Raw genomic sequence first — 17496 nt, 5'->3', positions numbered from 1 at the left:
ATTATAATAACTCTGAGAAATGTTTGAGGGAAAAATTGTTACCAAATATTCCTAATTAATCAATCAATATTGTAATGGAATATGTCCCGTACCATTTTGTCTTGGCAGAAGTACCTACAAAAAAATGCAGTTAAATTAGAAATAGCAAACTGATTGCTAAGAAAAGGAGTAGAGTGTTGGAAAGGAACAGCTCATTCAGTTACACAAACCAAAGGAATAGCTTACAAAATTGATGGATGTCTGGTTTGGGTTATGAAGTTGTAAGACTACTTCCATATTTATGTGAACTTAATCCAATAGAACTGGCTTAGGCTAAAGTAAAACACTTTCTGAGAGAAAATAATTGTAGTGACTTAAATCTAGATGATTTAAAGAAACTAACAAATATGGGCATCAGAACAGTAACTCCAAGCAATTGGAAAAGATACAGTTCAAAAGTAACAAAACTAGAGGAATAATACTGGGCTAAAAATGGAATTATTTTGGATGTCCATTGATAGGTTTATTGTATCCACCGACAACGCAGATGATTCTTCAACAGACTGAATCTGACTGCGACAATACAGACAATGATGAAGAACTGGCCAGAAAACTTTTATAAGAGTAAATACAAAAGTTATTTGTGTACTAGTAAAAGTATTTATTCCCTTTTTCGTAAATGTAACGTAGGCTAATTTAAATTTAAAACATTAATCTTTAATTGTTCAAAAAATAATATTATTAGAGAAAACTTATTCTTGTTACGTTCAGTAAGTAGTTCAATAAAATATAAATAATTAATTTTGTTAGAAAAAATTTTATAGTTAAGATAGTAGCAGACAGTGTGTGTTTTGGTACTACTACTTTCTTTCATCGATTGTAGATTCTCAATCTTCATTTTCACCTACATTTCACTTCATTAAATTATTTCATCTGCTGGATTTTCATTTATTAACACATCGTCATCAGTATGTACATATTTGTACTTATTACATCCGTTAAATTTATTTTTGAAATCAATAGTCCAGATCCACTCTGAGAGTGGTAGTCTTCTGGTTTGTAATCTTCTTTAGCTGCATCTGTAGCAAGACTGGATTTTCTGAAACAATTTTTAATTGCAGTTGAAGATATATTATCCCATCCTTTGTTGATTAATCTTATGGTATCCAAACATTTAGATTAAATCCTTTTTCTTCTTTCTTCTAAATAGTCAAGTAATTGTAAACATATGAAATGAACTTCGGATAATGCCTACTGGTTATAGCTTTTCAGTAGTATATGGAGGAAAAACTATAATTTTTATGTTAGTGAGGTTCCTTTTTCTCAGGTATGTCTTCCTCTTGTTAGTTGAGGAATATCTTCCTTTTTCTCATTTCACAGTCCCAATTATGAATTACAGCTTCAAAAATTGTAGACGCATTTGTATTGGCTAAGTACTTAACCAAAAATTTTTTTTGATATTCTTAAAACAATGGGGTTTCGTAATTTTCTTATGACGAACATTTTCTTTTTTCAGTTCCATTAAATTAAGTCATATTTTATCACAGAACAGTAAGCCTTACTTCTGAATGCATTCTGCCAACATATTTTTTCCTTTAATTTAAATGTTTTGTCAAGAGTTAATTTATAAAATATGACTATTTCATCAGCATCAATTATGTCTTCCCATTCATAACCCAATTTTATTAGTGGCCATTTTTCACCCACCCAATTGCTAATGTCAGAATTATCTATGCCTGGTTTCTTCAGCACTAATTTTTACAAAAACAATGAATGTATGTTGTTTAATCAGTTCAGCTAACCATCACTACAAGTACACCTTTTGTATCCTAGCTGGTCAGCAAATTTTTCTGTCTGAATTTTCAAAATGGTTCCATTTATGAAGACGTTTTCACTCCTGTACTCCTTGAAACACGTCATAAGCTTCATCCAAATCTTTTTTTCACATGGTCTTATCTTCTTTAACTGAAACTGATTTTTTTTTAAAGTTACCTTTAACTTATCACAGTTCTTCAAAATCATTGAAACAGTGGAAGTTGAAAGTCCATGAATTTTACACACATCAGAATTATATCATTCATTTTCTAATTCCTCAATAATCTTCAGTCTGCTGTAAAAGCAAAGAATCTTTCTTTTAACGCACAATATTACTTCTGTCATAAAAATTTATCAAAAACGTCCACAAGCTCACAGAAAAAGCATTGACTTCAGCCCACATTAAACTCACAAATTACTATACGAGGCAGCAACAAACCTATTTAAGAATCAACTTCCTGAACTTGACTTTAAAATTATTTACCCTTCGCATCGCCCTACTAGCTGTATAAACTTAAAATTATATTGGAGAAATGGAATTTCCCAGAATCCAGAAATAGCCTCTACAAAGGCTTACTAGTGAATCTGGGTTATTCCTTATTACCTACTTCACTTATTGCAGAGGTCACTAGTACAAAGTACTGTATGTTATACAGTACTAATGGCTTCAATATTTATCATTTCTGTACCTCTATTTTAAAATCATTCATGTTTTTAATAATGCTAGGAATAAATTTAACATTCAAAAGAAAATAATTTCCTCATTATAACAGACTTAAAAAACTTCATATTAGCTTGCTAAAACAAACTTTACTAAACATTAATAAAATAAGAAACCAACCAATTTTTTATTTTTGCTCGTTACAACCAGATTCTTCAACAGCTTGTTAGCGACCTCTCTCACTCTCTCTATACATGTGTTGTGTGTATTTTTAAAACTTGTTATGATGTTGCATTGTATTTATAAAATTTGTTTACCTGTTTCTGTGCATAATATCTATACATTTTTATTTGTAGCAGTTTTATATAGCTGTTTGCTTTTTTTTCAATCATTCACATGGAGACAAATTACAGCTAAAAAAAGTAAAATACTTTTTATTCATGTTATAATTAATTAATAATAATATATTATACTTTTGCCTGTATTAGAATGAATATGTTTAAAAAATATTTTTTTGGTACTAAAAATAACTCAAGTTAAACATTTAACATATACTGATAATTTTTCATTTACATCACTGTAATAAAACTGTTTGTTTCAGACATTCTGTGCGTTAGCTGTTGTGGCCAGTCTGTGGTTGTACTTCAGTATTTGGATTGAGAGTTCTGGAAGAATAAATGAGTATGAGGGAAATTTATATTACAGCAAAGACACTATAATGAAGGTATGACACTATATGTATGTATATAATGTATGAGTATACATTTATATGTCACCAGAAACCACCGCTGGCTACTATCCAAGACTAGTGGATTCTGTTTGAAATAGTTATCATACAGAAAAGTTATTATTTTATAAATTGGTATTGTTCACGTCACAGTATGAATTATATCGCATTTGTGTTTCCTCAACAGCAACAACTGTGTATTTGTGAACATGCATATCTTACTTATTTTAATTTTAATTGTAATGAAATTTAAATTTACAATTTCTTTCAAATGTCCAATTTTATACCGTTTCAAAATTTTCATCAGACATTTGAAAAAATATGTGAAACTGCAATAAAAAAACAGAAGTTTGAGTGGCAAAAGTGTTCCTTTGGTGTTATTATTGATGATGGTGGTAAACACAGTGAGTACCTGTTACAAAAAATTTTTTTTAAACCATCTATTAAATGACGAAAGTATTGAGGAGTCTCGGAAGTTGGAATATCATTGGGAAGTTGCCAAAGTATTCTCATAATGATCTGAAAATGCTTCGTGTTAATACATTGCTCCAAATATGGTGACAGCACATTAATCAACTCTGGTTTCAAACTAACTCGCATAGCACAGTATAATATTAATAGAGCATTTGTATACTCAACAGATACAAGCTTTCTTCTACCCTTGGTAAATCAAAGCTTGATTTGATAAATCAACGTGCTTGTCAGGTTGATGGGGGCCTCCTAATCTTCCTTCTTGATATAACCAATTTTTTTCTTAACTTGAAATCAACTTTGATAGAATATTGATGTCAGCATATAAGAAAAAGCTGAAGGAAATTTTACAGAATATGTTCCAAACTTATGTAGCTGTTGAAAGAAATATGATAATAGTAATACAATTTTTAATATAAAAAAAAAACCTTTTTAATGTAAAAGAGCTTTTTGAAGTTACTCTATAACAGAATACAGGTATTATTTTCTGTAATCAAAGATTGGAACTTTTTGATTAATTTGATAACCATGTCTACAACTACATTTTAAGAATTATTGTTTATAATCTAGTATTTACAAAATACAATGTTAAATGTATAAAAATTGTTTTATTTTAAAAGGTAATACTAATTTGATGCTTCAAACTATCTTTCCTATGTTTTAATAATTTTTGTATTTAATATGTCTTTGGCAGCAGTTCAAATTGTTTACTTAGCATAATAATGTTTATTATATTCTCATGTTGAAAAAGCGACTCAGGGCTAAATGGCTTCTGTATTTTTTATGCTTTGTAAACTTATGTGGAATAGAATATTTTGATCAGTGAAGAGGGCAGTGAGAAACCACTTCACTGCTTACTTTCCTTAGTATGCTCAGAATGGAATGCTTTTTGTTCTTAAACACAGGAATCTCTGTTATAGGTAGACTTATTAAAACATAGTAATGTATTTATGAATATTTTATATAAAAATAATTTACATTATCTATTAAATAGTAATAGTAATCTATATATATATATATATATATATATATATATATGTTCTGACGACATACATAAACAATAATGTATTGTTTTAACAATACATTGTTAAAACTTATGTATTCATAATTAACTTCTACCATAATTTGTGAATTTTAGGGATTAAACAGTAACTAATATTTTTAAATATTTGTTTCATTTTAAGGTTGGCACGTTAAACACCATAGGCTGTTCACTTACTGCAAAGTGATCTTGAATTATTAAAATTGTCAATAAAATTAAATCAGTACAGTGAAATGAATGTTGCAGAACAGTCATAATATCATTTTATTGTTAATTTGATGATGCAGAAGACGGGTTGAAATCCAATTGATCATATTGTTTATTATATTTAAATGTCCTTGAAATAGATTACAATGGTTGTATCTCAGGAATGACTGCTCTGAAAATCAGAAAATTGGCCTTATATTCTCTCTAATAAGGCTATAAAATATAAAACAGAATATTTACTGCAGAAGTGTAGAAAAGCTAACAGTATTAATTTTCTTAGACAAGATTAAAAATTTTTAGTTTTTTCTTATTTAATACCTTTTGTTTTAGGTTACCAGGTGGTATAATTTGTTTGCTTTATTCTGGTTTACTCAGTTTTGTATTGGATGTCAACATATGGTTATAGCTGGTGCAGTTGCAACTTGGTTTTTCACTCGGTAAGATAATTTCTTAATGTTATTAAATTGCATTTATTCTAATTTATCAAATTTTTAATTATCTTTTTTGTTTGTGTACTTCCAGCTTTCTGTTTAAGAGATTTAAGATTTACAGTCTTTTTTCCATTTTCACAACAGTCACTTAACACTACATTTCAGTTACGGTTATTTTTGCTGCCAAGTCATATATTCGTTACAAATATTCATTTACTTCATGATTTAACTGTGTTACAAAAAATTACAAAACATATCACAATTTTTTTTCCTGAATAAAGGTGTGTCTATCTGAATAACTTCACTGCCTCTCAACCAAATGTTATGTCAATTAGGCCTATAATTATTCTCTGTAATTTCCTTCAGTTAATATTTTATTCATTATATAAATAATTCATATCCTTTATGTCACTATTGCTTTTAAGCTAAAATTTTTCAAAGACATCTTCATTTCATTAACTTTTCAACTCATGTTTTCACTTATCATTTTTATTCTATTTAAAAAATGTTGTAAAATCAAGTTATTTTGTTGTTTAATTCTTAAAATTGTGCACAATACAATTACATTAAACAAAAATAACATTATAAATTTGTAAAAATATCTACTGAAAAATAAAGATACTATAATGAAATTATTCAAAGTAGTTTTACAAATAAAATTACTAATGACAATACAGTTTAATAAAACTCCAGTTCTGACATTCATACACCATTATGAATGTTTAACTGTTAAAACATCACAAAGCTTATTATATTCTACAACCACAGATGATTTAATAAAACTACTAAATTATTTCAAACGCTTGGCTCTCTCAATAAAGCCAAAGTCTAGATTAAAAAAAAAAATCTCTATCATACAACAAAATAATAGACTAACAAATTCTTTACACATATAACATTGCACATTAAAACCGTAGAATTCAATTTGTTTGAATTAGTTCTACTAAATGTAACATAAAAGAGATTTAATAATTATGAAAAGGAGGCACATTCAAAAAGATGTTTTTTCCAATAATACTTTCATTAAGTTGTCTCTGAAAGGAGACAACTACATAAATTCATAACAGAAACTGTTTACAGAAAATATATGACTGATATCTGTCTAATCTGTAGCAATTTCAAACAATTAGTATTTGACAAAAATCTATTTTCCAGTAAAAATTTAAAATCAGATACAGCCACTATACTCTGGAGCTTTGATTTTCTTGATACTTTCTTTCAATAATGAAACTCCTAATTGGATCATTTCAGTTAGGATTGAAAATCAGCTTATTGTTAATAAGTTAGACATTTTAATTAAACATATCATCATAGTATATATTTATGTAAAAATATCAGTTACTCCTGAAATGTCAGAGAAGTTGGGATTCATCAATTTATACTTTTTATGAAATGACATACATTTTTTTTTTTAAATTTTAAATGTATTAATAGCATCTAATAAATAGTTAATTGATTTATGCTTTATTCTATGCTGATCTATAACTATGTTTTTCATAACTTTGTTTCAGAAATAAAAATACAGTAGATTCTCCTATTCTTACAAGTTTTTCAAATCTGATACGTTATCATCTGGGGTCGGTGGCTTTTGGATCATTTCTTATTGCTGTAATTCAGTTAATTCGAGCAATTTTGAAATTTATTAAAAAACAGGTTCAATCTCAATCAAACGAAGTCGCAAGATGTGTTTATAAAGCTTGCCAATGTTGCCTCTATTGCTTTGAAAAATGTTTAGCTTACTTGACTAGAAATGCGTATATTGAAATAGGTAATATATTAATATCATAATTAAGATTATGGGAAGCAGTTGTGTGCATGTGTATGAATGTAAAACAGAAAATCTGCGTAATTCTTAACTGATTTAATGCTTCTATTCAAAATTTTGTTGTATATTTTATAACGAAATATTAGATGAGCAACTTAAAACCAAACTGTTTTATACTTAACAGTTACAACAGTCTATGAATGAAATGAAAATATAAATTAAATTATTATTTACATTAGCAAAAGTTTACGTATCTTTTTTTTTTTTTGAAAATAATTTATTTCAAAATTTTTTTTCAAAGATGTTTTAAGTAAGCGCCTTGTGCAGTACTTTTGTGATCATATTGAGAGTACCAAAAGTAAAACGTTGTTGTCAATGGTGTTGATTTCTTATTGAATGTTTGCCTTCAGTCCATCGTAGGTGTATATGGACCTAGTAGGTCCATATAGGTGAGGGATTTGATTGTAAACTCTATCCTTCAAATAGCTCCAAAAGAAAAAACTGAAACTAGTCAAATTTGGAGAATTCAGAGGCCACCATTCTATGCTGACAGTTGATTCTGTAAAAACCACATGAATATGTGCTAGTGAATCATTTATGTGCAACACACTGCTCCAACTTGGCTCAAAGAAGCTGTACTCTTTTTCATGATCGCTTAACAGAGTGGAGAATTCTTAAAAAATTGTATGGTAGATTTTTGGATTGACAGTCTGGTTAAAAAATATCGGCCTTGCTGTATGTAACAATTTTTCTCTTCATGAGGTGAATGCTCAAACATCAAGTGTTCTACCAATATATATATTGTAGTTATTAATAATATCAACCATACCTAATTTGACATGAAGCACCAGTTCTAACTGTACATCACAATATTTTTGGGAAACCGATTGCAATAAATAAAACATTTGGTTTGTCTGTTCTCTTAAGTTGTTACACGATACAGCTTCAAATTTAAATCATGAAGAATCTCAATATGTTGTGATGTCTTACGTACAGATTTTTTCTCAGTCTAGCAGAAATTCTTCATTGAATACTGGTTATGGCCTTTGGAGTACTAATGAAAGGTTGCCTATTTATTTAAGCTTGCATTTAAAACTGATCCTGTTGTATGCCATTTTTTTAACCAAATCATGTGATTCTAGCATTTAGGAATTTTTCTGTGTATATTTTATGCACTGTTTGAAAGGATCCAGAAATGCATATAAGCTCTTTCACTACAGCAACCCTTTCCTCAGTCAAATAAGGTGTTTTAAGAAAACACAACTGCAAAGAGTGAAAACGAATTGCTTAGAAGCATGAACAGTTTACAACTGATGACAATAGAGAGAGTAATAAATTCACAACCAGGATGTAATAAATACAAAGGTGACCCTTAAATAACTGCACTTCAGCTGGCTTGGTTCTGTTTTAAGTTGTTCACCCTGCATAAGTACAATTTATTTGTGTATTAATTTTAATTTCAATTTTTTCAGCTATCTACGGTGTTAACTTCTGCACTGGAGGACAACAGGCATTCAAAATGTTGGTAACAAATGTTCTTCGAGTATCAGCCATTAATTCAGTTGGTGATTTCGTTCTTTTCTTGGGAAAAGTATTTGTAGTTGCTGTAACAGTGCTTATTGGTACTAAAATGATTGAGGTAATATAATCTTTTTATATAATAAAAAAAAAAATTTAGTTAAGAATTGTTTGGCTTGGAAGAATGTTGAGTGAGACAAACTCCTTTAGAAACTTCAGGCATAAGTCTTATTGGAGTACTACTGAATTGTTAGTAAATATAATTATTATTAGTAATGTATTTTTTTAAACAAAAGATATCCGAGTAAAACACAGAAAATATTACATTGAAGTAAATGACATTTATCCTGGTGTTACAAGTACTTCAGTTTTTTTAGAAATTCAATCAATTATAGCAATTGTTAGGTTGAAAATCTTTTTAGGGGAGTATGTCAATTAAATAGTGCACTTCAAATTTTTTCATAATTTATTGAAAGATAATGTATCTATCAATAAATTATTTAATCAGTTTATTTCAAAATGAATAATTCCTTCTTCATACTAGCCATATTTTTGTTGTTTATTAATAACAACCAAATTTTGGTTTCTCAGTATTCATAAGATACAAGTGTGCTTTTTTGATCAAAATTGAATAAAGATGTTATTGCTTATCTGGATTTTGATTTCATCATTTCAGGAGGAATTGTTCTATATAATGTTCAACTTTATACACATTTTTCAGGAGTTTTTAATCTTAGTGTTTATTTGAGAAAACCTAATTTACAGTTAATTATAGTATTCTGATAGATGTAATCAAACTGCATATATGATACATGTACTGCTTGTGGCCGAGCTTAACTTTCATTGTCATAAGTAACAACACACTATTTATGAATGCTTTGAGTATCAATAATCATTAATAATCCTTTTTTTTTTTTACTGAATGAATAATATACATTTTTTGTTTTTAGTCAAAAGAAGGTGTTCAACACTTGTGGCTACCACTGACTTTGGCTGGTATATTTGCTTTTCTCGTTTCACACTGCTTTATGACAGTATATGAGGTACGTATATATTTTATTACATTATCTTAATGGATTTTTATATTAATAAAAATGATTTTTTGTAATTATAAAATTTAAAGGCAAATTGCACTTCATTGGAACGACTTAATGATATCTAATAGCACTTAATCTTTAAAGACTGCTGATCCTTCAAAATTGTTTTGAAATCATTGTAATAGATCATTAATCAAAACATTTCTTCTTCAGAAAACTTTTCTTCCCGTTAAAGAAACCATGCCAAAAATTTAAAAACCATAGTAAAATTTAACATCCTCAAATGCACATAACTCATATAATGACAATGTTAGTATAATATACGTTAATATATGTAAAAAATGTTACTAACAACGAGCAGATGAAAATTTCTAAAAGTAAGCTACAAATACAAAAATTGTATTTCTAAATACAAGCTACAAATCAATATAAAGAGCAGGCTCAACTGTAGGAATAAAAATGTACTGAAGAGTTATTAATTTTTCAAGCAGCCAGATTTTCAGATGGCTGTAAATAATTGTTTCTTTTTAGAGACCATAATTTTAAGTGCTTCAATCACCTATAATGAATTAAAGGAAAAACATGTAGACAGCCATCATGAACAGATATGTGGTGTTGGCAAAACTGTATTTAAAATCATATTAATATCCTATAAATTAAAAAAAAAATTCTTTACTGTTATGTTTTATGAATTTCTGGAATGAATTCAATAATTTTTTTTTTAATGTTAAAACATCAAAAACTTATTGAAAAATAGTCATTAGTAAAAAAAAATGTAATCTCTGTAGGGAAATACTTCTAAAGACATGGTTTTTGAAATTAATTTAAAAAAAGAAACTGATTGTTTTTTTCAGATGGCAATAGATACAATCTTCCTGTGCTTCTGTGAAGATTGTGAAATTAATGATGGTATAAGTCGACCGTATTTCATGAGCAAAGGACTTATGGTAAACACCCTGAACATTAAAAATATTTATCTATTTTTAAGGCAGTTATGGTAAAGACATAATCACTCAAGAAAAAATTTAATGATTGTTCAATATCAAATTTAAAACATTTCTTAAGAGTGAAGCATAATTCAAATATTATAAGAGTGAACATCACAAATTATATTTTTATCATTTGTGATGTTTCTCTAATTTAATTCTGTTTAATTAATGAAATATAATTCTCATATGTGATTTCTTATTTTTAATAAAATGCAAGTTTCTGCTGGCTTTCTAGTTAATGAAGAGCCCTCTGGAATCAAACTTATATTTTACATAAAAGTAAATTTAAAACTGTAAAATAAAATAAACAATAACCCAAAAATATACAGTTTAGCACAATATCAAAATTGGTAGCATATAATGTACGAGATAATACATACTAATGAAAAATTTATGAATAACATTGTCACAAGAAAATCATATTTAGATATTTTATTGACAATAAACTAAGTAGTATATAATTTTTTGCAGGAATTTGTGGAAAACAGTCAGAAAGTCCTGTCAGTTGGAGATGGAGAACCACCACCAAGAAGACAACCAGCAGCATGGAATGGACAATAATTTTCCAACTAATCTTTATTCATGCATTATGAATGAAGTTTACATAACTAATTCCTGATTAGTTTAAAAAAGATTGTATAAATTAAGATCTAATTATTATTTTCAGTAGTCTGAACTATCATCCTCAAATATATAAAATTACAATTTTATGAACCAAATAACTAAAGTATAACTTATAAGTATTCTCTCATTTGGAAGGAATATTTATCTAAAGTATAATCACAACAGTTTTGTGATATACAAAATTTGCTGCCTCATTGTAAATAATGAATTTTTTTTTTAATCTCGTAATAGAGAAGCATATATACATGCAGTTTTTCTTAGACTGTTATTTTTTTAAGTATATACTTTACTATGATATATTTTTAGTTTTACTTCTATAAATATTAGCTTTTTATATTAAGAAAGTAGATAAAATAATTTAGTTTGTATATTTTTTACATACCAATTTGAATTTTAATAAAGAGTTTTCATATGTAAATAATTTATGTTTTTCTTTTAACAGCAATCTTATTTATTGGTTAACACCCAAGTTAAAATTAAATTGAAAAAATAAATTTACATTACATATTACAGTTCACAATAATAAAAATGTATATTAACATCACTCTCCAGGAATTAATTGAAAGGGGTCACATACACATACAACTTATTTTTTTACCTTAAAAGTTTTTTTTCCACCACTTATGTATATTTATTGAATACATATATATCAACAATTACACAATCTAGACAAAAGAAACAATAACCTATCTATCTATATCTAAGAGTAATAAATAACCATGATAATCAGATCTTTGTCCAAAGTCAAGCAAGCGATTCTTCAGATAAAGAAGAAAAATACAAATTTATGCTCTGGGACAACAAAACATAAGGATGCAAGTCAATTTCCACCCAACAAAAATTCCACATTTTATTTAATATTTAAATTAATCTCTTGCTATGTTATATACAAAAAAAGTAGGAAAAATAATTTGAATTTCCAAGTCCAGATATATACAATAATTTTCCACGTGTACTCGCCTTATAAAAGAATACATTTTCATACTAATCATTCATACTAATTCTCAAATTGTCAGGAAAAACTATTATATTTACTTTCTATTACTTTATTAAAAATTGTTGTAAATTTAAAAGATTATCAATCACACTTATTGGGCAGTAATTTAGTTAAAAGTAGTCCCCACACAACTTCAAATTTTCTAATGAATATACTACATCAATTACATCACATTAAAAGTTATTACTTCTGTTCTTGCATTTTGCAATTACATCACATTACCTGTTATTACTTCTGTTCTTGCATTTTGAATGACAATACTCTAAACACACTCATCAGAAACAGATCAACCAACCTCTTAGTCATTTAGACAATGGTCACAAAGACATAAAATACATAATTTACGATCAAAGCAAATATTTTCAAGAGCCCAATACTTTGTGTTCTGTAACCACAGTTAATAATTAAGAGATGTTTATCAAATTAATCAGAACTTCCTGGAATGGATCTATTTATCTAATTATTACAAGGATTTAATTACACAAATTGTTGTAACTATGTTAAGACCATTAATATTTTTGACTAACTACTTCTCTACAGTCATTTCATGTTGATTTGCCTCAAAACACCAAACTGCCTTTACTAAACCCCTCAAACTTCCCGTGTGTAACCATCTTCGAACAGAACTACATTGAAGTGAAATATTGAAAACAGAAATTTCATCATCAGTGAGGTTATCAGTTATTGGGTACAAAATTACTTGATTAGGTATCTGAAAATAATAATAAATTTCCTTTCATAAGTTTATAATAATCAAAATTCTGTTCAGTTTTCTTAAATTACTTATTTCCTGCTGTTGAGTATGAATAATTTAAATTGATTCCTGATTAAAAGTCAATATACATTTAATTATTCTGGAGTTTAGGATCACCTCATGGAGAGGTTGTGGCACTATGATGTTAATTTTATACTTTAAACTAACAAGTACTACAAATAAATGTACTACCACTTTTAGCAGGGAAGTTTTAATTTGTCACACCTCAAGTTCAGCCACAGAATCTTAAGTGGTGATGACATGTACCACAGAGGACACCTGGCAATCGACTGATTTAGTGATTAGTAATAAATAGAATTAATGATAATCGTTAATTATAAATATGAGGATTCAATAACTAAAGATACAAACTACTCTGGAGCTAAAATAGTTTATGTAATCAATGTGAATTTTTCACTTTTCAACATACTCTACAACAAAATTAATACACTTGTCCCTTTCCTGAATCAGCTTATTTATGCCTGCTGGAAAGAAATCTTTAATCTTTGTCTTGTCGAAGCCAATTTGGCCCATTTTCTTTGACACTGTCATTAAACTTCTTCCTACATAGTGCCTGCTTAAGTGGAACTAACAAGTGGAAATTCAATAGAACCAAGTCAGGACTGTGTGAAGGTAGTACTTCCACATGTAATTTGTTATAGATCTAAAGTTACCTCAAGACCCATTTCCTGTTATACCTTATGAAAAATTGGGCCAAACTTAACCGCCTAAAAATGAAAAAAATCAGAAACACAGACACATGCAATTTCATACTTAAATTTGATCAAATTTATCAAAAAATCTATCTAACACAATTATTATGATTCTATGTGATTCTTGGGTCGATGATGATTGCAGCACTTCAACTGTCTTCTATCAATGTATATCCTTAAGCACTGCTTCATTTGTAATTTCTTTAACTTCTTATATATTAAAAATAAAAACTCAAGTTTTATAAAATACAAGTAAAATTTGTTTATTTGACATTCTGAAATGTAAATATGTCATTTAAAAGATTCAATCGTCTATATTCATAATGATTTACATCTGGAGCATTCAGTAGAAAACAAGCTAATAAATACATCTGTAATAAATTATATTACAATATGTATGCAGTTTAAATTAAAATTAGAATTATACTGACGTGTCTCTAATAATATTCATTGTTAAGAAGATGATTATGCTATTAAAAAAAATTGGCTGGCTATGCTACCCGAGTTAATCCACTTTGTAACTTTATAGGTAATAGAAAATTTTGGACCATAAATAAACAAGTATGCCTGACCATGTAAGTATGAAAGTATACTTAGTTTAAAACTGTTGTTATAAATGCACCTTAAAAAGTACTGTATTCTTAGTGATTTTTCTCTACTAACATCCACTCAAGGGTAAATGTGCTTTTTTATTTTTGTATACTGTATTTCTGGAAACGAAATGCCATAAATTATTTTAACAGTCCACACCTATTCAGGAAACATACCTTCAATACTAATTTTACTGCAATAATATTTTGTCTAACACAATATTTAATCATAATTTTTAAAGTATTTTTGTAGAAAATATTTTTAAAAAAATTAATACAGAAAATAAAGATAAAAATAATTCATATTACACATTCCAGAAAGTTTCAGCTTATGCTTGATACAATCTCTTTACAGTTTCCCTCTTTTCTGTTCCTTATTATTCTAATGAAGGTATCTAACCATTATTGGTTCTTGATTGATTAAAAAAATAAACCTTGGAGAAAAGATTACACTCCGTAAACATCTTACAATAATTTTACTTAAAATAAAAAAGTAAATGGCCACTTATATCATTAAGCAATCAATAAACGCAAGGAAAAAGGATACTTTGTTACTGTGTAACAAAGTTAAATACAAAGAAATAAGCAGTATTAATTGACAAACAAATATTACTTACAAAAACATAAATTAATTTTATGTCAGGATTTTAGAATGAATAAAATTTAAACAAAATTTAAGTAACTGTTGTCCTTGGCAATCCAAATGGAAAAAAACATTAATTTTGACAATTTAATTATTCAGTTCAAACTGTCTTATCCTGATTTAGTGCACACCTCTTTTATTTTGGGCACGTAAAATTCATCTCAAGAAAGATAAAGACAGCATCAACCTTAAACCAATCAAAGAGATATACCCGCCCATAAATTACTTTTAACTACTTGTGGGCAATTGATATTCATGAAAAAAAAAAAATGGTATTGAAGTCCACCACCTTCAAAAAATTGTGTATGTTTGTAAATTACTACAAAATATAATTAATTTGTTAATATGTTTGTTTTCAGTTATACTTTACGATTACCTTCAAGATTTTGTTAAAATATTATGCTAACTTATATGCTAATAAAACTATTATCCTATTATTTTATTTAAATAACCTCTTTTTCATTTTTCGTAAGGACTTCTTAGATTTTTATTAATAGTATAAATACAATATTAATAGATTCCTGTAATTATGAAGTTTTAAATACGTATTAAAGGCCATGCTTGTAAAGTTTACAATTTTAGACCTCATCTAATAATTTGACAATTCCAGTCTGCAAAAATTCTTAATCCTGGATTGATTTGAAATGATCAGTGAATACATTGTATCATCGTTCACTAATTTATTTATTTCATCCTCATTGAAATATACATATGACAATTTTATTATAAATAAATATGTATGTAGTTAAATAGTTGATGTAGCCTACAAAAAACTGTTAGCAACTTACAGTCCAATAATTTTATAATTAGTCCAAACCTCTGTCATGTTTCCCAGAACATTTACATTTTTAGAGATAGAATTATTTACTATTTAATGATGGTAGTAAAATAAAATATAATGTTGCAAGTTGACATTAAATCTAATTTCTAAAATTTTTAATTATGTGTTTCTTCAGTTTTATATCTGAATATTATTCCTGTATGAGGTAGTCTGTTCGGACCAGATCAATTCCACAATATTATAAACTGGAAATTCCATTGTTAGATTCTAACTGATCCAGAGAAGAAACAAGCTTCAATCTTGCACTACGAATAAGGAACACATCTGTCTACAAACCCTAAATGAACAAAGCTGAACAAGACATCTGAAGTTCCAAAATATTAAAAAACATTTTTACACTGTTAAATGCAAAATTTGTTAAGTTTTACTGTATTTCCTGAGTTACTATTTTTATTGCTAAATGTACCTTTTGAAATGATATCAATAGGCTTACATATGTTTACACATTAGTTTCTATACTTAAACAAAATTAAAAAAAGGAATGATAAGAAAATAAATATGTGATGATCATTCTTTAACATCATGTGGTACTACGATCCTGGTATCAGGAAAGCCATTGTGTGAAAATCCAACTAACTGCTCTTTTACCAAAGCCCAAAAAACTTAAAATGGAATGACATATGGGGAAATAGAGAAAGGGAAAATATAGTTAGAAATGCTGGACCAAAAGAAAAGTTTTTTAACATTTCATGTAAGCATAAAGTAATTTAACTGGTAATTGGAAAAACAGTTATTAAATTAACCTAAATTACACATAGTGAGATCAAAAGATATAAAGGATATCAGAAAAAGTACGTAATGATTGTACAAAAACTGCAAGACCAAATTTTGATTTGCATCAAGGCACAGTAATGATGATTATTACTATTTAACTATGATAAAAATAAGGTTCAAGTATGGGAAAATATAAACTACTTATACAAAACAAAAGACAGCATACAAGTAAACTAAAGAGAATGGTGTGAAGATAAAGTTTGCAGTAAATTTCAAAAACAAGTCTTAATCTACAAGAACAGTAGTTGCTATAAGATATACATGAATAACTCGAAAATTTGGAAAAAACAAAGATAAAGTATAATATTAAGGCTGCAGTGTAAATAACACTGAGTAAGATAATCTAATAGGTGAAAACAATAGGATAAAAAGAACTATGGAGAAGAAATGTTTTCCAGTATGATTTAAACAGAAAAAAAATTGCTATTTTTTTGACTGAACTTAAGTTCAGTGTTTAATTTTTCTAAGTTTCGACTGTGAAATTTCTTAGCATGGTTGATGTGAAGGTAATATTATTTATGACAGTCACGTAGACAATCCAAGGTAAAATACTAAACTTCAATGCTGTAATAGTTTCACAAAACCTAGGACATCTAAGGAGAAATATCATGGAAATGTAAAATGCTGATGACTCTAGCAACATTCAATAAACTAGTTCTACAGATTACTGAAGTTAAAAATGCAGTTTCACTGTGTGCTATTGCCACTTGATGAAGATAATAAAATCAAAACCAAATCACAAAAAGACATCTTTACAAAGTAAATGTATATTCTACTGTTCCCTTTTTTATTAACAAATAATAATGAATGAATGTTGTATAATATTTAAAAGATGTAACTACTTACTCAAGCAATAATTATCTATATTGTTTGTTAAAAGGGTGGTTTGTATTTAGATATAAATGTTTTTATAAGTAA

General features: G+C 27.6%; 1 protein-coding gene across 1 annotated transcript in view; it reads left to right on the top strand.

Moving 5' to 3' along the window:
• The window catches only part of LOC142327124 (choline transporter-like protein 1), a 101966-nt gene extending 90290 nt beyond the window's left edge, over window positions 1-11676 (top strand). The window contains exons 11-17 of the mRNA XM_075370003.1: window positions 3057-3179; window positions 5233-5339; window positions 6845-7101; window positions 8571-8737; window positions 9567-9659; window positions 10508-10600; window positions 11114-11676. Coding sequence (XP_075226118.1) covers window positions 3057-3179; window positions 5233-5339; window positions 6845-7101; window positions 8571-8737; window positions 9567-9659; window positions 10508-10600; window positions 11114-11203 — 930 coding nt within the window. The 3' untranslated portion in view covers window positions 11204-11676. The remainder of the gene's footprint in view (window positions 1-3056; window positions 3180-5232; window positions 5340-6844; window positions 7102-8570; window positions 8738-9566; window positions 9660-10507; window positions 10601-11113) is intronic.
• The last annotated feature ends 5820 nt before the right edge of the window (window positions 11677-17496 follow it).

This window comes from Lycorma delicatula, chromosome 6 (genome assembly GCF_047948215.1).
Source record: "Lycorma delicatula isolate Av1 chromosome 6, ASM4794821v1, whole genome shotgun sequence".
Lineage (NCBI taxonomy): Eukaryota > Metazoa > Arthropoda > Insecta > Hemiptera > Fulgoridae > Lycorma > Lycorma delicatula.
The sequence above is the reverse complement of the archived record's forward strand: the minus strand, read 5'-3'. Positions and strand labels throughout refer to the sequence as shown.